This window comes from Oncorhynchus keta, chromosome 1 (assembly GCF_023373465.1).
Source record: "Oncorhynchus keta strain PuntledgeMale-10-30-2019 chromosome 1, Oket_V2, whole genome shotgun sequence".
Lineage (NCBI taxonomy): Eukaryota > Metazoa > Chordata > Actinopteri > Salmoniformes > Salmonidae > Oncorhynchus > Oncorhynchus keta.
This window is the reverse complement of record NC_068421.1, coordinates 74,423,250-74,445,809: the sequence shown is the minus strand read 5'-3', so window position 1 is coordinate 74,445,809 and position 22,560 is coordinate 74,423,250. Positions and strand designations below refer to the sequence as shown.

Sequence of the window (22,560 nt, the reverse complement as noted above, 5' to 3'; positions counted from 1 at the left end):
ATTCTGTGCTTGTGACCGTAAACACAGCGGATGCCAGACCTAGCATAAATCAATCATTAGAGTCACTAACCTACCATGAACAGGTAGGTTTGAGGGGACCTGGCATCCCCACTCTGCACCAGCTGCTCACCCCAGCTTAATGTCCTTGAGCATCTCCCAGACAGAGCTGCTCTCTATAATGTGGGCCCTGGCCAGAGACATCCGATCCCGCACGCTGTCAACATGGGGCTTACTGGTGGCCTGGAAGATGAGATCACTTTCATTATCACAGGGGGAAAACTCGAACACTCAACTTTAGCCGGCTGGCAAAAACCTTGCACATTGACAGAAATGTTTATTAACGTGCATTGTCCCTGAGCAAAGTAAAGTAGCCTAACTTTGTATCAACTTTATCGTTATAAACCATATTTGTATTGACTATATCTTATCTATGCATAGTCACTTTACCCCTACCTACATGTACAAATGACCTTGACTGACCTTTACCCCCGCACATTGACTCGGTACCGGTTTCCCCTGTATATAGCCTTGATAGTTATTTTATTGTGCTACTTTTTATTTTATTTTTTATTTTATTTAGTAAATATTTTTAATTTCTTGAACTGCATTGTTGGTTAAGGGCCTGTAAGTAAGCATTTCACGGTATTACTTGTTGTATTCGGCGCATGTGACAAATAACATTTGATTTTGATTCGATTTTTTATCAACCTATGCCAAGTATCTAAATTTTCGTTTTTCAGTATTATTATTACTTAATATCCATGTCAATATAATGTGTGAGGACTTAGGGGTGTCTTCTTTCATCCTTACTTTGGCTATAGTCAGCATCCCCTTGACTATCTCTGTGTTGTTACGTACAGGTAGAACTCTGAGATTGCTGCCAAGGAATCTGCAATAGACCACAGGATCCCTCAGTGACAATGAAAGCACAGCACTAACATATCCATGTGACCGGAAACATTGTTGCATCATTCAAAACTACTGGTCATTTGAATGTATTTGGGTCAGTACAGTAGGATAATCATTTAGAGGAGGAGTGATCATTACTGTGAAACTACACTAGTCCACATTGGCCTGTAAATGTATAACATTTGCACATGTTAGAATCATTCCAGACAGGAATACAATTATCTGCTATAAAGTATAATAAAATAGCTATACCTGTGCTGTATCACTGACATGATGCCCAGTTCCTTCTTCCCATAAAAAGGGGCTTGAAGGAGAAGGAAACTATTGCGGTGAACCGTCACAAACTTCTTGATCTTGTCAAACAATCCTGCTTCCTCAAGGTTCTCTGGTAGTTCTTGTGGGTTTATTATGAGGAATGCAATACCTGGACAACCCACATATACATTAATTTATAACACAACTTTGGTTTTGCAGACTGGCCTTGGGCTTATGTGCTTTATTTGCTAGATTATGAGGGACTCAATGGGCTATCACAACATATCTAGGTAATACCCAACAGAAGTCTTCTGCAGTCTTTTAATAGGAGCAAAATCCTGCAGTTTTTGAAGTTAGACCACATTAGCTGAAAGGTATCTCATGTCATGACAGCCCCAGGGGACAGTGTGTATGGCGGGAACCCCCTTACAACAGGTGGTAGGTGGCACTGTGACATGGTCTTCTTGGCATTGGCAATATGATATAGCCTAAAGACACCAACTGCGGATCTCTTGTATAGGCATACATACTGTACCTTTGAAGCATGAATCAAATAACGTAATATCACATTGATGATTACCTGACTGCGGGAAAACAATGGATCCCGACTTGACAGCGTCTGAGAATCGGATCCGATGGTGCTGTGCAAGAAGCATCCTGGATGTGTCATGATTCTGTGTGTTTTAGTAGGGTAATGTTTTAGATGGGTAATGTCTTTATGAAATCTAATAAGCTGTAATAATCAAATTGTCAATATTGTGACTTCATATCAATATTGGGAAGAACTCAATTATACAATTGTCCATTTCTGCCAAAGCTAGCTCGCTAGTAACTTCTTTGGCTAGCCATTTGTGGTGTTAAACGTTACCTGAAGTGATGTGCTGACTATAATTGTTGTTTTCCATTGAGTTGTCCTGTCATTACCGTTGGTAGTCATTATAGGTGGTGGTATGTAGCTAACTGTATTCACCCAAAATAAGATAGGGTGCGAAGTTGGATAACAAAACAAGTCTGTTTTGTCCGAATGAACAGTGCTGAGTTGACTGGAATCTAACGAGGCACGTGAAGGAGGTGTGAGCAATGACGTCACGGGACCCTAAAAGGTGACGCCATTTAGGGCATTTCCCGTACAGCAACAAACGCCCAAGTGTATCCCTCATTTTAACCCGACATGTACAATAAAAATCTATATAATTTCACAAATTATCTGTTTATTTAAAAAAAAAATGATCTGCTATTGTATTTTCACTATCACCAAACCCCCCAAAATATGAAACCATTGTATTTAGAACCAAACATTTTAATTTTCATATACACAATGAATATAAAGCCAACAGACCAACATGTTCTCTAGTTTCTGTGAAACTCCACTGTTTAACCATCATCATGAGTAGAGAGCCATGAGAAAAACATGTATTTTTTTATTTTCTTCTTTCTGAAGGTTGCGAACACCAAGTAAACAGTTAAACATACACAAATGTCCGCATGCACAACACCTTATTTGTGTCTAAACTCTCAGTCCATTAAGTATTAAGGATATAACTGAAGATGATGAAGGGGCAGAGCTTGACTTGGGCAGGAGCTCACTGGAGCTGAGTTCCGGCACCTAAAATGTTCTACGGCTTGAGCTCCTGTTCCTCTTATCGAAAGGTGTTCTGGAGCTCCTTTACCTAAATATAAACAGTACCGGCACCCAAAATTAGTACTGGAACCTATTTCAGTCCAAGTCAAGCACTGTGAAGGGGACTGAATGCAAACAAACAAGTTCAGTTTGAGAATCCGAAAAAACTCAAAGCTCATAAAAAGCAGCATAAAAAGCATGAGACAGTCAACCAATAAATAGAGGATGACTCAAACATCAAGACAGAATAATTGTGGTACTGTAGATGTCAGTAAACCATAGACATGTTGCAGAAGTCCAGAGAGAAAGTGTAACAGGTCCCGCTGATAGAAAGTACTGTTGTAGTGTCTGTCTCAGAAGAAGTGTTGTTTCGTTGATGAATCTAGAGAGAAGGTTGATAAATCCAGAAAGAAGTGAACATAGTGTCTCCTTAGTCCTTAAACCTGTCAATCAAGTGATGTGTTTCTAACTCCAAGATGATACATTAGTCCTTAATTCTGTATAGGTTTTGTCAGTGATACGTTTCTAGCTCCATGATGGTCCACTACCCCTGCAGAGAGGCAGCATACTCGGGCGAGAAGCTGGTCACAGTGATGCTGGTTGTGGAGACCTCCAGGGGTGATATGAGCTCTGCCCATCGTTTAAATGTCTCCTTCTCGTGGAGCAGGAAGGTTTGCTGGGTGTCCAGGCAGTCCCGGGAGATGGACAGGGTCTACTTGATGAGATACTGGGCTAGGTTTAGGTCCTCAGGGACTGGGTTTATGAAGCCAAGACTGGACTCCTGGTCCGAGAGGAGTTGCTTCAGCTTGCTCCAGTCACGCTCAACAAACTTACCACTCTCTTCATTGTAATCTTCCGCTTTGTCGTTCTCCTCCTACCCCACTGTGCTCCTCCTGCTGCGGTTGTCAGAGGAGCTGAGGTGCTCAAAAGCTTGTCTCAAGTTCAGTTCATAGTTGGTAGAGAGGGCTTTGGAGGGGCGTCAGTCATGTGTACAGGTTGGGGTTGTTGTTTGATCCAGTCTGTCTCATTGTTCTTCAATGCCCCTTAAAAACAGTTGACAATGACATAACAATTCATCTTTCCATAAGTCCATAGTCATTACCAAGGTATCCTGCATGTCACTTTTATGTTATTATCCCAACATTTAGATGACTAAAGTTTAACCCTTAATGCAACTGTGTCCTCTTAACATCCATTAATAATCAAATGACAGGATGAGTCAATAACCTGTCCTCTATTCCACTAGGAGAGAGGCAGGAGGCCCTCATTTCACCATTGTTGGTACCTAGTTACAGACCAATGGATTATAATATGATATTGTTGACATAATGTAGAATTATATCATATGCATAAGTCATGAGTAGTCACTGACCTGGACTGTGGGTGACAGATAGGATGGACAGCTGCCTTAAAGGTCAAGCACAGAGGGATGTAGTTGTCTGGATGTGTCTCTTATCCACCAGTAAAAAACACAGTAAGCCATTCATTGCATTGCCAGCGCTTGTTAGTTAACTCTGCATAACTCAGTTTGCTCAGGCACCAGTGATATGTTTGAATAAATAAACCGTGCAGGTATCTTTAACTAATGAATAGAACTATTGTATTGTACAAATATGATTATAATACTGTCACAAAAACCTATATTCAGGCAGAAATGCTTTACTTTGCAACACAAAGGGAAGTACATAGGTTAATCTAACATTTCCCATCTGATTTTATGTACAGTTTCTTTCTGTAATTAACACTGCTTCCATATCACTGTAAATAACAGATCCATGCTGGCAATGGATGATACAATTGACCCCTTATTGCTGTTGACAGCAAAAACAAGATTGATATGTTTTCCACTGGGATAGACCGTAACTAGTATGCATCCCAAATGCCACCATATCACCTGTATAGTGCACTATATGAGGAATAGGGTGCCATTTGAGACGTGACCCCTCACTAAGTAATAGCTTTGCTGTATCATATGAGAGTGAAAAAAGAGAGACATGGAATATAAAGATTGTTCTAGACACACCACATACAGAAAACTACCAGGCAGTACCACACGTCTATTGAACCAAATCAGCATTACATAATAAAACAAGTAAAAAAAGAAGTAAAAACAAACATATTGGGTGGAATAAATAAAAAGACACAACACATGGCATGTACTACTATCATGCAGATCTCTTTTTGATAAGCAGACTGATGAGAAGATACAGGTTAGAAGGGTCTGACAATAAATAACAAAAACAAGCCAATCCTGGGTAGGCAAGGGTCCCTGTCGGTAAGTAAAACAAAGATTGACATCTTTCTCAAAAGCAATCTGGTCATAATGACAGCTTAGTATTTGTGGATTTACCCTCCAAATCAACTGGCCACTTTGCATATTATTGTGTCATTTGATAAAAAAAAAAAAATCATATCTTGGTTGCACGTCTTCTGCATGAAATACAAATGATGGAAACATCAATCTAATAAATAATATCATCAGCTGTGGCTTAAAAAAGGCCAGGAGCTGGTGGATTTCGTTGCATTCACTAAAAGAAACAATGAAAACTCATTGAATATTTGCATTTTTATGTACATCAAAGTGCATTCGTACAACTAGGCCTACATCAGTCCGCCACACCTTGTCAGAAGGCAGGGGGTTTCTAACCAACACATGACACACTACTTTACACTAAATATGTATCCCACATGGAAACCTATTCCTTACACAGTGCACTACTTTTGACCTTACGGGCCGTGGTCAAAAGTAGTGCCTTATAAAAGGGAATAGGGTGCCATTTAGGACTCAGCCTTAATATTTTAGTATCAGATCTCATTGAAATCAACATTGCTTTTTCTTTCCATAAGTAATCTAAGTAGTCAAGGTCAGAATGCCTCTGAAAAAGGTAGTTCAGTTGTTATAAGATGATTATAGCTAAGCTACTTCTGCACGTTTCTAGATTGACCAATCTCCATTTTTTACGGATATTGGTGTTACCAATTCAAATCAAAGGACTGGTACACAGATGTTTTGTGTATTTATAACAAGCTTTCGGGCTACACTATATGGGCATATAAAAAAAACGACCCCTTATCCAATTTGAGTTTGAACTAGTCAAGTAATCTGTATTATATTCATTTTGAGAGAAAGGGGATAAGTGTATGTGTCATAATGCAAATGAATAGTCTGAGCATCATGTTATATCAGACAGAGGAGATTGCAAGATACAAAGGGAGAACTAATTAACTAACTATGACTTGACTAATGGAGTTTGGCTGGGTGGGGAGGGAGAATGGGTGAGGGCTTTGGCTACAGGGTTTAAATTAGGTGGGTTCCTAGATGTAGATCATTATACATTACCTGCTGGGGATTGTGGGATAGCTGCATGTATAGGAGAGCCCCCTATCGGCTGAGGGTCATTTAAGTCTGTATGTAAGTCTGATCTCTTGCTGTCTACGTGCACAGGTACAGATGCTTGGCTCGGCTTGGTTGAGGGGTTCTTGCGTGGTGATCCTCCATTGCTGTACTGTTCAGCAGGCCGGAGGTCTAGGTGGCAGGGTCTCTCTCGCTCTTGGGGAGGCAGGTCAGTGGGGTCATGGTCCAGAGAAGGGCAACCAGGGCTGGGCTCTACTCCCTCCACTTTGGTGGGGTTATGGTCATCTACCAGAGGATCCTGGATTTCAGTGAGGAAAACAATGGGTTTGTTGGGTTTGTTGTTGTTGGACTCGTGCTCGTTGCCTTGTTCCTGCTGCTGCTGAGGTGTGCTTTTGGGAAAGTCCGATGCCAGGTGCCCCCCAGAGTGAGAGACAAAGTTGGGGACTGACTGAGGGGCCGGAGAAGGGTTGCTCCCGAAGACGTCGCAGGGCGTGAGGGGGTCATCAGGCTGTTGCTGGGGCGGAGTCTGCACCCCGCACTCCTCTGATCCCAGCTCCTCACACTCGTCAACAGAGATCAGAACAGAGCGGCGGAAGTTAGAGGCTGATTGGTAGTCCAGTTGCTGCTGCTGTTCGTTGACTTGACCAGGGTCAGCTCCATCCTCGAAGGCCATGTTCACAATGCCCTGGAATTGAGAAGAGGGATCGGCAGGAGGCAGAGGGGCCTGGTGAACAGGAAGAACCTCCACCTCTGACCTCTCATCCTCTTCCTCAGACTCCTCGGACTCCTCAGAGGAGAAGAGCTGGCTGTCGGGGACCTGCTTCACCGTAATATTGGCCTGCACCTCCTCCTCAACAGGGACCTCGTCTCGGTCCCTGCTCAGCCAGGAGCGCGGGCGTTGCTTCACCCCTTCCTCCTCGCTGGTCTCTACCTCGCACCCCTTCAGCCTCACCTCGACCCGCAGTCCACCATCCAGCATCTTCAGCTCCTCAGGCGTACTCGTGTCACTACTACTGCGACCCAGGAAGTCATGGCAACGCATGGTGCCACCCCCTTTGGATTCGCCGCGCTCGTTGGAGCAGCAGTCATCCACGTCATCCTGGGAGCCCCCGGCGTCGTAGTCCTCAGAGCGAGGCTTGATGTCGTCTGATGAGGTGGTGGCACTGCCGGATTCTGACTCGGGGCTGACCTGGTGGTGCAGGCTGCTCCACGAGTCCTCCAGAGGGCTGCCTGGAGTTGGGGTGTCCAGTGGAAGGTCTGTGGCTGAGCCAGGAGTGTGTTTACATGTGTGTGTCCCCTCGGTGCGCTTAGCAGGCTCTCCGCTTACAAGGTTATTCCCATTCAATATGTGGTTGATTGCTGGTGGCTGATTGGACAGAGCCCTGACTCCTCTTGTGCAGTCAGGTTTAGCTGGTTGTTTGGCAGATTTCTGAGGGCTGGCGTTCAGGGGTAAGGAGAGGGAGTCCCCTCCTCCACTGTGGCCCTGGGGGCATGGTGGTAGTGGGATTTTATGAGCTGGACTCTGCTCTGTGGATGTTGCTACTGGCTCTGAGGCCTTCTCTCTGGGATCTGAATGTGAGGAGACCCTCTCTGCTCCGGAACCAGTGTCATTAGCCTGCTGGGTCTCTGTAGAGGTTTTACCATTAGATCCCTCTTTCTCTTTAGCTGCAGTCTTTTTGGATGAAATGACAGAGGATATGTTTTTAACTGGCCCCGCTGACTTGGGTGAGGCTTTTTCTGTAGGAGATTCAGAGGTAGCATTCTGCTTTGGCCCAGGTTTGGCCATTGCTAGTGGAGGCTGTTTGGAAGGAGAGGAGCTGGAGATGGCTTTCACTGGTTTAGAAGTAGATTTGGCAGTGGCTGCGGTAGCTGGGGTGGTTTTTGTAGTCTTCCTGGCTGCTTTGTCTGCTGAGACTTTGGAACCATCCTTATCCTCCTCTTTCCTGGGAGACGCAGGCTTTCTGGCACTCAGGGATGACCCAGGTCTAGAGACTGCATGAGAGGAGAAACATATTTCAATAGTGTGGCCCAGTGAGATGTTAGGATTTGTATTGGAAGAAACACTCATGCACGCATGGATGCACACACGTCCACACGCATGTGCAAACACACACGGTTTCTCACCCTGGTTCTCAGCTGAGCCTGTTGGTGTGCTCATCCCCTTTGTGTCTGCTCTGGCTCCTGTTCCTACAGTTGTTGTTCTTCCTGTAGCGGGGAGCTTGGCTTTATTGGCCTCTCTGGTGCTAGGCTTATTGGTAGGGCTGATCAGGGAGATGAAAAAACCATGAAGTCAAAAGAACAGCACCGGAGAACAGAAAATTAAGCCTGACACTCACAAAATAAAAGCCATTTTAATTGCTTAAACATATGTTTAATTTAGGACAATAACAACAATCATTCAATAAAGGATACAAAATCACAGGGTCTGATCACACTAAGGGATGAAAGCGCATAAACCTCAAAAGACCATGGAATTAACAAGTACTGCAATGTATCGTTTCACCCATCTCTGTATGGACTAGCAATTACCACTATATAACAGTGGGGGGCAGCAGAGTTATTTCTACCATTTCTCAGGGATGGTCTACCAAAATTGGATGTTCTGATATCGGGTGCAGTGCTGCTTACCTGTTGGTCTTTGTGGTGTCTGTTTTCTGGGGGGGTTTGGTCAGTGGAGATTTGGTCAGAACTTTAGCCTGGGTTTTTGTCTTAAGATCTAAAACACAGAGGATCGTTATAGTGCGTTTAACCAAACACTGATATTTATTGTTGGAAATGGTCTCATTTCAGAAAATGAAAATTGCTCACTTAGAATGAGGGATTAAGAGGCAGAATTAATTTATACAGCTTACTGGGGACAAATAGAGCAACAATAAACAGGCAGTTTTGAGGGGAGAAATGCTAATTGAACTCATGAAATCCTCAAACAAAGTACAGAGATGATTCCATTATAAGGAGAACTAACAAGGATGTGAGAGCTAGAGGCTAGGAACTGATATTAGTACTGCACATCAAAGCCAAAATATTGCAAAATCAGAGGCAATAACATAGAGCTGGAGTAGAGTAGATAGATGGGATGACTGGGCTGGTTAGAGAGAGGGTGGGAGGGAGGGAGAGCATATGGCACTCTGAGTCTCTCCCTTTCTCTGTTGAATGAAAAGGAGGGACAGACCGGCTGAGGCCTTATACTCTAATCTACACCTTATTGAGTCCTTTTCGCACACATACAGTGCATTCGGAAAGTTTACACATTTTGTTACATTACAGCCTTATTCTAAAATGGGTTAAATTGTTTTCTTCCCTCATCAATCTACACACAATACCCCATAATGACAAAGCAAAAACATGTTTTTAGAAATGTTTGCAAATGTATTAAAAATAAATATTCTGACCCTTTACTCAGTACTTTGTTGAAGCACCTTTGGAAGCGATTGCAGCCTCAAGTCTTCTTGGGTATGACACTACAAGCTTGGTACACCTGTATTTGGTGGAGTTTTCCCGCATTTTTCTCTGCAGATTCTGTCAAACTCTGTCAGGTTGGATGGGGAGCATCGCTGCATAGCTATTTTCAGGTCTCTCCTAAGATGTTAGAACGGGTTCATGTTCCATCGTAGGGATGGTGCCAGGTTTCCTCCAGTTGTGATGCTTGGCATTCAGGCCAAAGAGATCAATTTTGGTTTCATCAGACCAGAGAATCTTGTTTCTGATGGTGTGAGAGTTTTTAGGTGCCTTTTGGCGAACTCCAAGTAGGCTGCCATGTGCCTTTTACTGAGGAGTGGCTCCCGTCTGGCCTCTCTACCATAAAGGCCTGATTGGTGGAGTGCTGCAGAGATGGTTGTCCTTCTGGAAAGTTGTCCCATCTCCATAGAGGAACTCTGGAGGTATTTCAGAGTGACCATCGGATTCTTGGTCACCTCCCTGACCAAGGCCCTTCTCCCCCGATTGCTCAGTTTGGCCGGGTGGTCAGCTCTAGGAAGAGTCTTGGGGGTTCCAAACTTCTTCCATTTAAGAATGATGGAGGCCACTGTGTACCTGGGGAGCTTCAATGCTGCATAAATGTTTTGGTACCCTTCCCCAGATCTGTGCTTCGACACAATCCTGTCTCGTAGCTTTACGGACAAGTCCTTCGACCTCATGGCTTGGCTTTTGCTCTGACATGCACTGTCAACTGTAGGACCTTATATAGACAGGTGTGTGTCTTTCCAAATCATGTCCAATCAATTGAATTTACCACAGGTGGACTCCAATCAAGTTGTAGAACCATCTAAAGGATGGTACATTTAAACAGGTTGTACCTGAGCTCAATTTTGAGGCTAATAGCAAAGGGTCTTCTGGTATTTCTGTTTTTTATTTTTAATACGTTATAAAAAATCTAAAAAAATCTGTTTTCACTTTGTAATTGACGGGTATTGTGTATAGATTGATGAGGAACATTTTTACTTAATACATATTAAAATAAGCCTGTAACGTAACAGAATATGGAAAAAGTCAAGTGGTCTGATTACTTTCCGAAGGCACTGTACACCCACACCCACACACACTCACACAAAACACAAACACAAGCTCTCTCACACACACACACACACACACACACACACACACACACACACACACACACACACACACACACACACACACACACACACACACACACACACACACACACACACACACACACACACACACACACAGTTAGTTAAGTTAAGAACAAATCCTTATTTTCAATGACAGCCTAGGAACTATGGGTTAACTGCCTTGTTCATGGGAAGAACAACAGATATTTACCTTGTTAGCTCAGGGATTCAATCTTGCAACCTTTCGGTTACTAGTCCAACGCTCTAACCACTACGCTACCTGCCGCCCCTCTGGGATAAAGCATAACTCATTTAAATCACTCTGCTACTTATTCTTCACAAAACCTGCTACCATTCATTTCTGAATCAAGCTATTTTTTCTGCCATAAAATCCAATGAATGTCATCATAACAATGAGTGAATTAACCCAGCGTCAAAACTGGTTAGAATCACGTCATGACAGAGTCCTTATCACAACGTCATTACAGCGTCCTTATCACAACGTCATTACAGAGTCCTTATCACAACGTCATTACAGAGTCCTTATCACAACATCATTACAGCGTTATTATCACAACGTCATTACAGAGTCCTTATCACAACGTCATTACAGAGTCCTTATCACAACGTCATGGCAGAGTCCTTATCACAACATCATTACAGAGTCCTTATCACAACGTCGTTACAGAGTCCTTATCACAACGTCATTACAGAGTCCTTATCACAACGACATTACAAAGTCCTTATCACAACGTCATTACAGAGTCCTTATCACAACGTCATTACAGAGTCCTTATCACAGCGTCATTGTAGAGTCCTTATCACAACGTCATTACAGAGTCCTTATCACAACGTCATTACAGAGTCCTTATCACCACTTCATTACAGAGTCCTTATCACAGCGTCATTACAGAGTCCTTATCACAACGTCATTACAGCGTTATTATCACAACGTCATTACAGAGTCCTTATCACAACGTCATTACAGAGTCCTTATCACAACGTCATTACAGAGTCCTTATCACAACGTCATTACAGAGTCCTTATCACCACTTCATTACAGAGTCCTTATCACAACGTCATTACAGAGTCCTTATCACAACGTCATTACAGCGTTATTATCACAACGTCATTACAGAGTCCTTATCACAACGTCATTACAGAGTCCTTATCACAACGTCATTACAGAGTCCTTATCACAACGACATTACAGAGTCCTTATCACAACGTCATTGCAGAGTCCTTATCACAACGTCATTACAGAGTCCTTATCACAACGACATTACAGAGTCCTTATCACAACGTCATTGCAGAGTCCTTATCACAACGTCATTACAGAGTCCTTATCACAACGTCATTACAGAGTCCTTATCACAGTGTCATTACAGAGCCCTTATCACAACGTCATTACAGAGTCCTTATCACAACGTCATTACAGAGTCCTTATCATAAACGTCATTACAGAGTCCTTATCACAACGTCATTACAGCGTTATTATCACAACGTCATTACAGAGTCCTTATCACAACATCATTACAGAGTCCTTATCACAACGTCATTACAGAGTCCTTATCACAACGTCATTACAGAGTCCTTATCACAATGGCATTACAGAGTCCTTATCACAGCGTCATTACAGAGTCCTTATCACGACGTCATTACAGAGTCCTTATCTAAACGTCATTACAGCGTTATTATCACAACGTCATTACAGAGTCCTTATCACAACGTCATTACAGCGTCATTATCACAACGTCATTACAGCGTTATTACCACAACGTCAATACAGAGTCCTTATCACAACGTCATTACAGCGTTATTATCACAACGTCAATACAGAGTCCTTATCACAATGTCATTACAGCGTTATTATCACAACGTCATTACAGAGTCCTTATCACAACTTCATTACAGCGTTATTATCACAACGTCATTACAGAGTCCTTATCACAACGTCATTACAGCGTTATTATCACAACGTCATTACAGAGTCCTTATCACAACGTCATTACAGCGTTATTATCACAACGTCTTTACAGCGTTATTATCACAACGTCATTACAGCGTTATTATCACAACGTCATTACAGCGTTATTATCACAACGTCATTACAGCGTTATTATCACAACGTCATTACATAGTCCTTATCACAACGTCATTACAGCGTCCTTATCACAACGTCATTACAGCGTCCTTATCACAACATCATTACAGCGTTATTATCACAACGTCATTACAATGTAATTACAACATCATTATGTCTTTTCAACAGTCTGTCCCTACTGGGAGGCAACTTAATAACATTGAATGTTAGACAAGGGAAATACAGTTTCCCAGCTGGCAAAATGAGTTGAAAATCATTACAAAGTCATTATAATGGATTTTCAACCAGTTTTGCCCACTGGGGAGCAAATTAATTATGTTGGATGTTAGACCAGACCTGGCATGGTGGGGCAGTTGCGTGGGCTTCCAAAACTGTTGTCAGGAGAGGCACTGCCTGATGTGGAGGGGGTGGTAGTTGCGGGGTGGGCCATGCTGCTGTCTGCCCCCTGAAGAGAGTCACCCTTCCCTGCTGTATTCTTCTGCAGCTTCCCTGGCCTGACCTGAGCTGTGGAGGTGGTGCCTGGGGGAGAGGTCTTGGGCCTGGCTCCAGGGTTAGGGCTAGGTTTCCTGTCCTGGTCCTTAGTCCCCTTCCCACCTGTTGGGGACCCCCTGGGTCCGTTAGCGGTGGCTACCTCCCTCCTAGCTCCCCCTGGGCCAGCCGTACCGTTGAGCACTGGTTTGGCTGATGCAGAAGTTGTAGTCTTGGCTTTAGCCGTGGTGCTCTGGTGGTCGCCTGGCTGCTTGGTCTTGACGTTCTTTGCCCTGAATGGGCCAGTGTCTCCAGGCTTGGTAGCACCAGTCCCTCTCCCTGCTGTGGATGGGAGGCCTGGCGTCCCCAGCCCGTCTGACTTCATGGTGGCTGATGATGTAACTGCAGTGCAACTTCCTTTCCCTGTGTTCCTGATGACCCAAATGGTCCTGTGGACAAGAGGTCTTTCACAAGGAGCTGCAGGAACTCAAGGGCATCTTACACCCCTCGGCTGCTAGAGAGAGAGAGAGGGGAGAGGTTTGAATGGAAAGATCAGATCACACAACATAATTTAGGATAATGGAGTAGTAGCCTACAGACTTGATTCAACAACTAAAGACTGGGATGAAGCAAGTTCGATCTAACCTGCAATTACCTATAATTAACCTGTGATATAGAAAGTGATTAGCACTGATTTTGCAGATAGTGGCTAAAAAGGTTTTTGTTAATAAATATAATAATAATAATAATAATAAATGTAAATATGTTGGTTTACATACGTTGAATCAATGCACTAATTGTAAGTTAATCGCAATAAGAGCATCTTCGAAATTCCCAAAAGCAAATAATACTGGTGAGGACGCCTGCATGTGACTGAGCTGTATTGTACACTCAGGCTTGTAAAACAAAAGCAACCCTCATCACATATTTCAAGGTTCTGTCTGCCTTGTGTTACTCTTCATAAGTCTGATACGACACAAGGTCTTTGTGTTTATCACTCTGAGGGGCTGAAAGGTAATTGCTTTCTGTGTCAAGGATGAAACTACAGTCATCAGCAGCAGAATCAGTGTGTGTGTGTGTGTGTGTGTGTGTGTGTGTGTGTGTGTGTGTGTGTGTGTGTGTGTGTGTGTGTGTGTGTGTGTGTGTGCGTGCGTGTGTGTGTGCGTGTGTGCGTGCGTGCGTGCGTGCGTGCGTTTGTGCGTGTGTGTGTGTGTGTGTGTGTGTGTGTGTGTGTGTGTGTGTGTGTGTGTGTGTGTGTGCGTGCGTGCGTTGTGTGTGTGTGTGAGGTGTGTGTTTGACCATTCACATTTCTGTGTCAGTGTGCAGTAATTACAGACTTTTAAAAGTCACCATCCTAGATCATAATCACACCGTGACATTTACATTTGAGTCATTGAGCACTTAGATGCTCTCATCCAAAGTATAATCAGTGCATGCAACTAACTAGGCATCATAACCACATATCATAATCATTACATAGGTGTATCTGTGTTATAGATGGGAACATGTCACACAAGTAAGTTTTAACAATACAAGAGAGTAATAAAACAACAACTAGTCAAGTAGATAATAAATAAGCTTTTATCATGCATTACCTTTGAGCTGGTGAATACAGGCTTTCCCCCAAGTCTTCGACTGTTTCTTTTATCATGCATTACCTTTGAGCTGGTGAATACAGGCTTTCCCACAAGTCTTCTACTGTTTCTTTTATCATGCAGTACCTTTGAGCTGGTGAATACAGGCTTTCCCCCAAGTCTTCTAGTGTTTCTTTTATCATGCATTACATTTCTGTGAATACAGGCTTTGTCTTCTACTGTTTCTTTTATCAGACTTTTTAAAAGACTTTCCCCCAAGTGACATTTACTTCTAGTTTCTTTTATCATGCATTACCTTTGAGCTGGTGAGCACTTTAGACTGTTTCTTTTATCATGCATTACCTTTGAGCTATAATACAGGCATGCCCTAACTACTGGCATCATAACCAGCATATCATAATCATTACATGTTTCTTTTATCTGTGTTATAGATGGGAAACATTTCACACAAGTCTTAAGTTTCTTTTAACATTACAAGAGAGTAATAAAACAAGTCAACTAGTTTCTTTTATCATGCATTACCTTTGAGCTGGTGAATACAGGCTTTCCCCCAAGTCTTCTACTGTTTCTTTTATCATGCATTACCTTTGAGCTGGTGAATACAGGCTTTCCCCAAGTCTTCTACTGTTTCTTTTATCATGCATTACCTTTGAGCTGGTGAATACAGGCTTTCCCCCAAGTCTTCTACTGTTTCTTTTATCATGCATTACCTTTGAGCTGGTGAATACAGGCTTTCCCCCAAGTCTTCTACTGTTTCTTTTATCTTGCATTACCTTTGAGCTGGTGAATACAGGCTTTCCCCCAAGTCTTCGACTGTTTCTTTTATCATGCATTACCTTTGAGCTGGTGAATACAGGCTTTCCCCCAAGTCTTCTACTGTTTCTTTTATCATGCATTACCTTTGAGCTGGTGAATACAGGCTTTCCCCCAAGTCTTCTACTGTTTCTTTTATCATGCATTACCTTTGAGCTGGTGAATACAGGCTTTCCCCCAAGTCTTCTACTGTTTCTTTTATCATGCATTACCTTTGAGCTGGTGAATACAGGCTTTCCCCCAAGTCTTCTACTGTTTCTTTTATCATGCATTACCTTTGAGCTGGTGAATACAGGCTTTCCCCCAAGTCTTCTACTGTTTCTTTTATCATGCATTACCTTTGAGCTGGTGAATACAGGCTTTCCCCCAAGTCTTCTACTGTTTCTTTTATCATGCATTACCTTTGAGCTGGTGAATACAGGCTTTCCCCCAAGTCTTCTACTGTTTCTTTTATCATGCATTACCTTTGAGCTGGTGAATACAGGCTTTCCCCCAAGTCTTCTACTGTTTCTTTTATCATGCATTACCTTTGAGCTGGTGAATACAGGCTTTCCCCCAAGTCTTCGACTGTTTCTTTTATCATGCATTACCTTTGAGCTGGTGAATACAGGCTTTCCCCCAAGTCTTCTACTGTTTCTTTTATCTTGCATTACCTTTGAGCTGGTGAATACAGGCTTTCCCCCAAGTCTTCGACTGTTTCTTTTATCATGCATTACCTTTGAGCTGGTGAATACAGGCTTTCCCCCAAGTCTTCTACTGTTTCTTTTATCATGCATTACCTTTGAGCTGGTGAATACAGGCTTTCCCCCAAGTCTTCTACTGTTTCTTTTATCATGCATTACCTTTGAGCTGGTGAATACAGGCTTTCCCCCAAGTCTTCTACTGTTTCTTTTATCATGCATTACCTTTGAGCTGGTGAATACAGGCTTTCCCCCAAGTCTTCGACTGTTTCTTTTATCATGCATTACCTTTGAGCTGGTGAATACAGGCTTTCCCACAAGTCTTCTACTGTTTCTTTTATCATGCATTACCTTTGAGCTGGTGAATACAGGCTTTCCCCCAAGTCTTCTACTGTTTCTTTTATCATGCATTACCTTTGAGCTGGTGAATACAGACTTTCCCCCAAGTCTTCTACTGTTTCTTTTATCATGCATTACCTTTGAGCTGGTGAATACAGGCTTTCCCACAAGTCTTCTACTGTTTCTTTTATCATGCATTACCTTTGAGCTGGTGAATACAGGCTTTCCCCCAAGTCTTCTACTGTTTCTTTTATCATGCATTACCTTTGAGCTGGTGAATACAGGCTTTCCCCCAAGTCTTCTACTGTTTCTTTTATCATGCATTACCTTTGAGCTGGTGAATACAGGCTTTCCCCCAAGTCTTTGACTGTTTCTTTTATCATGCATTACCTTTGAGCTGGTGAATACAGGCTTTCCCCCAAGTCTTCTACTGTTTCTTTTATCATGCATTACCTTTGAGCTGGTGAATACAGGCTTTCCCCCAAGTCTTCTACTGTTTCTTTTATCATGCATTACCTTTGAGCTGGTGAATACAGGCTTTCCCCCAAGTCTTCTACTGTTTCTTTTATCATGCATTACCTTTGAGCTGGTAAATACAGGCTTTCAGCCAAGTCTTCTACTGTTTCTTTTATCATGCATTACCTTTGAGCTGGTAAATACAGGCTTTCAGCCAAGTCTTCTACTGTTTCTTTTATCATGCATTACCTTTGAGCTGGTGAATACAGGCTTTCCCCCAAGTCTTCTACTGTTTCTTTTATCAAAAGCAGCTATGGAAGAGGCATAATTAAATAAACACATAATTAAAACAACAACAAAAAATCATTTTAAACTCGGTTAAATTACAATCACATTCAAAAACCTTCAAAGCACAGTACTCATCCAAAAAACAGGTCGCCACAAACATCTTTCAAGACACATTGACCTAGTTCTGTCTTGCATTCTCAACACAAGGAGCATTCAATTTGATGAGTATTTTCCATGTGAACTGTACCAACATGTCCCTGAGATGTCAAATCCATGACATGTCCATTGAAGAGAAAATACTGCAACGAGGCTATTCCACCTAAGGCTTCCTGATTTTGATTTGAATGAGATACAGAAGGTGAAACAATGTGGAGAGGCTTTCATTTAATCAATGAAACATCAGTCAATTGTGACATCTGACCAAGAAAAGACTTCACAGCACATCCTTCCATTTCCCAGAGATACTCCAAATGAAGACCATACCGATGCACCGGAATGTAGTTGAGTGTGTGTGTGACTGTGTGACTGTGTGTGTCTGTGTTGGATGTGTATGATGTGACGTGTGTGACTACATTACCTTATGCAACTATGCATATTAATTATACGTGCCTTGTCATGAGTATGCGCATGCATACATGTGAGCTATGTTAGTGACAGAGAGATTTCGACAGTATGGAATGTCAGTGGAATTTTAAAACCAAGTTCAATAAATAATTAATGCTATGCATTTCAATGGATCACAAAGCTAAACAGTCAAAACAAAGCCGTGCATTATTTGTTTCTCAGCGAATGTATGTGTAAATCCACAAATCCAACCCTCCACCCCAGCCCTTTATTACAATACAGAAGAGAACATGGTGCAGTTTTAGCCTAGTTGCTATCTACAAATTGGCTGAAAATGGGGTGAGTGACTGACTGACCCTCTTCCTCGCCCAAACAACAGATGGACCTCAGGTCGTGTCTGTTTGTGCTCTGTTTTGTTCTGCAGCTGTGCTGAAAGCAGACATTTAATGTCTGATGTTACCCAGAGGCAGCAGCAGCAGTAACATATGCTTCATGGGCTTTGGTTCCTTCCTCTCGAATCATGCAGAGACAGAGCCTGTGCTTCATGACTGTAGCCTGGTCCCAGATCTGTTTGTGCTGTCACTTGCCATCTCCTATGGTCATTGTCATGCCAAGCAAGATCAAACACATTGAACATATCTGTAATATCCCATCTGAGCTTAGAGAAACAGAGCTCTGGCTGTCTTCTGCAGTGAGAGACAGATCAGTTCACCTCCCAACTACAGCTAAAGCCCCGTAGAATAAAGATGTCCTCCCTTCTCTTACCTGCCAGTATCCTCTCTCTGTGCTTGGAAGGTAGGGTCTCCCATCCCCGCATGTGGCAGACAGAGTAGAATGACTGGAGCAGGAAGGTCCACAGCCTAGCGCACAGAGCACCAATCTCTTGCCTAAATGGCTGGTTGAGAGAGGAGAGGAGAGAGGGAGAGAGGAGGAGGAAGAGAGGGAGGGAGGGAGGGGGAAGAGAGGGAGAGAGCTCTAGCAAATCAGCAGCTGCTTAAAAGGACCCATCACCATGGTAACCACCCCTCCTTCCTCTCTCACTCTCCATCTCTCTCCCTCTCTCTTGCAGAATCCCCTTGAGCTAAATGGATGATGTCATCAGCTGAGGCTACTCCTACCTCCTCCACATCGCCTCAATGTTTATAAAAAAACATAGCTGGAGGGCAGGGAGAAGCTCTCTTTCATACACAAATCCTCCCTCCCTCCCGTCCTCACTCAATTCAATTCAAGGCGCTTTATTGGCATGGGAAACATATGTTAACATTGCCAACGCAAGTGAAGTAGATAATATACAAAAGTGAAATAAACAATCAAAATGAACAGTAAACATTACGCTCACTCACTCTCTCCCTTCCTCTCCCACTCTCTGGCTCTCATCCCCTCTGACTACTGGCCACAAGTAACACAGAGACAGATTAGCGAAGGCCACTCCCATGCCTCATCATGCTCTGTCTGTCTGTCTGTCTGTCTGTCTGTCTGTCTGTCTGTCTGTCTGTCTGTCTGTCTCTCTCTCTCTCTCTCTCTCTCTCTCTCTCTCTCTCTCTCTCTCTCTCTCTCTCTCTCTCTCTCTCTCTCTCTCTCTCTCACTCTCTCACTCTCACTCTCACTCTCACTCTCACTCTCACTCTCTCTCTCTCTCTCTCTCTCTCTCTCTCTCTCTCTCTCTCTCTCTCTCTCTCTCTCTCTCTCTCTCTCTCTCTCTCTCTCTCTCTCTCTCTCTCTCTCTCTCTCTCTAATCCATCCTGCCATATTCCCTGTCGGGATGTATGATTTAAGCCAGACAGCCTAACCCTGCCTGCAGCCTATACAGCTCTAACCAAGCCAGGCTGTCTACAGTCTGCACCCTTTAGCGGTGTCACACTCCCCTGGAAGTAATTACATGGGCATAACGGGGCTCTGGAACTACACTACATCAAATCAAATCAAATTTTATTTGTCACATACACATGGTTAGCAGATGTTAATGCGAGTGTAGCGAAATGCTTGTGCTTCTAGTTCCGACAATGCAGTAATAACCAACAAGTAATCTAGCTAACAATTCCAAAACGACTACCTTATAGACACAAGTGATAAAGATATATGAGTGAGTGATGGTACAGAGCGGCATAGGCAAGATACAGTAGATGGTATTGAGTGCAGTATATACATATGAGATGAGTATGTAAACAAAGTGGCATAGTTAAAGTGGCTAGTGATACATGTATTACATAAAGATGCAGTAGATGACATTATATTAGGTAGCATTGTTTAAAGTGGCTAGTGATATATTTCCCATAATTTCCCATCAATTCCCATTATTAAAGTGGCTGGAGTTGAGTCAGTGTGTTGGCAACAGCCACTCAATGTTAGTGGTGGCTGTTTAACAGTCTGATGGCCTTGAGATAGAAGCTGTTTTTCAGTCTCTCGGTCCCAGCTTTGATGCACCTGTACTGACCTCGCCTTCTGGATGATAGTGGGGTGAACAGGCAGTGGCTCGGGTGGTTGTTGTCCTTGATGATCTTTATGGCCTTCCTGTGACATCGGGTGGTGTAGGTGTCCTGGAGGGCAGGTAGTTTGCCCCCGGTGATGCGTTATGCAGACCTCACTACCCTCTGGAGAGCCTTACGGTTGTGGGCGAAGCAGTTGCCGTACCAGGCGGTGATACAGCCCGACAGGATGCTCTCGATTGTGCATCTGTAGAAGTTTGTGAGTGCTTTTGGTGACAAGACAAATTTCTTCAGCCTCCTGAGGTTGAAGAGGCGCTGCTGCGCCTTCTTCACGATGCTGTCTGTGTGGGTGGACCAATTCAGTTTGTCTGTGATGTGTACGCCGAGGAACTTAAAACTTACTACCCTCTCCACTACTGTTCCATCAATGTGGATAGGGGGGTGTTCCCTCTGCTGTTTCCTGAAGTCCACAATCATCTCCTTAGTTTTGTTGACGTTGAGTGTGAGGTTATTTTCCTGACACCACACTCCGAGGGCCCTCACCTCCTCCCTGTAGCTCCCTCTCCAGTGAGCCATGTTTCCGTGAAGCAAAGAACGTTACAGTCTCTGATGTCCCTCTGGAATGCTACACTTGCTCGGATTTCATCAACCTTGTTGTCAAGAGACTGGACATTGGCGAGAAGAATGCTAGGGAGTGGTGCACGAATGCTAGGGAGTGGTGCACGATGTGCCCGTCTCCGGAGTCTGACCAGAAGACCGCTCCGTTTCTCCCTTTTACGAAGTCGTTTTTTTTGGGTCGCCGGCTGTCAAATTCTTCCACACCAATCTCAACAAACCATTTTTGTGTGGCCCTCTCTTTGTGCACAGGTGCATTGTCATGCTGAAACAGGAAAGGGCCTTCCCCAAACTGTTGCCACAAAGTTTGAAGCACCGTATCGTCTAGAATTTTATTGAATGATGTACTGTTATGATTTCCCTTCGCTGGAATTAAGGGGCCTAGCCCGAACCATGAAAAACAGCCCCTGACTATTATTCCTCCTCCACCAAACATTACAGTTGGCACTATGCATTCGGGCAGGAAGCGTTCTCCTGGCATCCGCCAAACCCAGATTCATCCGTCAGACTGCCAGACAGTGAAGTTATCACTCCAGAGAACGAGTTTCCACTGCTCCAGAATTCAATGACAGCAAGCTTTGCACCACTCCAGCCGATGCTTGGCATTGCACATCTTAGGCATGTGAAACCCATTTCATGAAGCTCCCGACGAACAGTTCTTGTGCTGACTTTGCATCCAGATGCAGTTTTGGAACTCGGTAGTGAGGGTTACAACTGAGGACAGACAATTTTTTACATGCTACCAGCTTCAGCACTCGGTGGTCTCATTCTGTGAGTTTGTGTGGCCTACCGCTTAATGGCTGAGCCGTTTTTGCTCCTAGATGTTTCCACTTCACAATAACAGCACTTACTAACTGGGGGCAGCTCTGGCAGGGCAGAAATTTTACAAACTGACTTATTGGAAAGGTAGCATCCTATGACGGTGCCACATTGAAAATCACTGAGCTCTTCAGTAAGGTCATTTTACTGTCAATGTTTGTCTATGGAGATTGCATTGCTTTGCTCTCGATTTTATATACCTGTCAGCAACGGGTGGCTGAAATAGCCAAATCCACTAATTTGAAGGGGTGTTCACATACGTTTGTATATATAGCGTAAGAATCACTCCCTTTTACCCAATGTATGTGTGAGATTTGGAAGAGAGAATTGCAGGCAATGGGGGTCGGTGCCGTTTAAGATGGAGGAGGACAATGGTTTTTTTAATGATCATTGCCTTATACCTGTATTCAAAAGATTACTGATCTAGGATAAGGTTCCCTTTCCATATATAATTTTTCATTATGATCTCTAGAAGGCAAAACCTATCCTATATCAGTACTCATACTCCGAGACTCTTTGTGAATACTGGCCAGAGGCAGAGAAACCCTCAGCTACAAACAACAATTATTACACATTATAAACTGGGTGGTCCGAGCCCTGAATGCTGATTGGCTGACAGCCATGGTATATCAGAGCTCTAATTACGCTGGTAGCCAGTTTATAATTAAGCAATAAGGCC

At 43.4% G+C, this 22,560-nt stretch overlaps 2 protein-coding genes across 4 annotated transcripts; both read right to left on the bottom strand.

Moving 5' to 3' along the window:
• Positions 1-97: 97 nt before the first annotated feature.
• Positions 98-2,218, bottom strand: LOC118395905 (protein SPO16 homolog). Its single transcript, XM_035789986.2, has 5 exons — positions 2,033-2,218; positions 1,745-1,838; positions 1,162-1,333; positions 811-889; positions 98-240 (listed from the first exon to the last, which is right to left on the bottom strand). The coding sequence occupies exons 1-5, from the start codon at positions 2,099-2,101 to the stop codon at positions 127-129; spliced, it is 528 nt and encodes a 175-aa protein (XP_035645879.1). The 5' UTR covers positions 2,102-2,218; the 3' UTR covers positions 98-126.
• A 197-nt stretch (positions 2,219-2,415) lies between these two features.
• On the bottom strand, positions 2,416-18,916 carry LOC118393068 (BTB/POZ domain-containing protein 8-like). 3 transcript variants are annotated; one of them, XM_035785322.2, is made up of 6 exons: positions 18,787-18,916; positions 17,419-17,480; positions 13,155-13,800; positions 8,769-8,856; positions 8,265-8,401; positions 2,416-8,132 (listed from the first exon to the last, which is right to left on the bottom strand). In XM_035785322.2, exons 3-6 carry the CDS (start codon positions 13,669-13,671, stop codon positions 6,115-6,117), a joined length of 2,760 nt encoding a protein of 919 aa, XP_035641215.1. In that variant the 5' UTR covers positions 13,672-13,800; positions 17,419-17,480; positions 18,787-18,916; the 3' UTR covers positions 2,416-6,114. The 3 variants fall into 3 exon arrangements, with proteins under 3 accessions (XP_035641215.1, XP_035641223.1, XP_052316740.1); XM_035785330.2 differs by having other exon boundaries at positions 13,155-13,797; XM_052460780.1 differs by lacking the exon at positions 17,419-17,480 and having other exon boundaries at positions 18,787-18,900.
• Between the last annotated feature and the right edge of the window lie 3,644 nt (positions 18,917-22,560).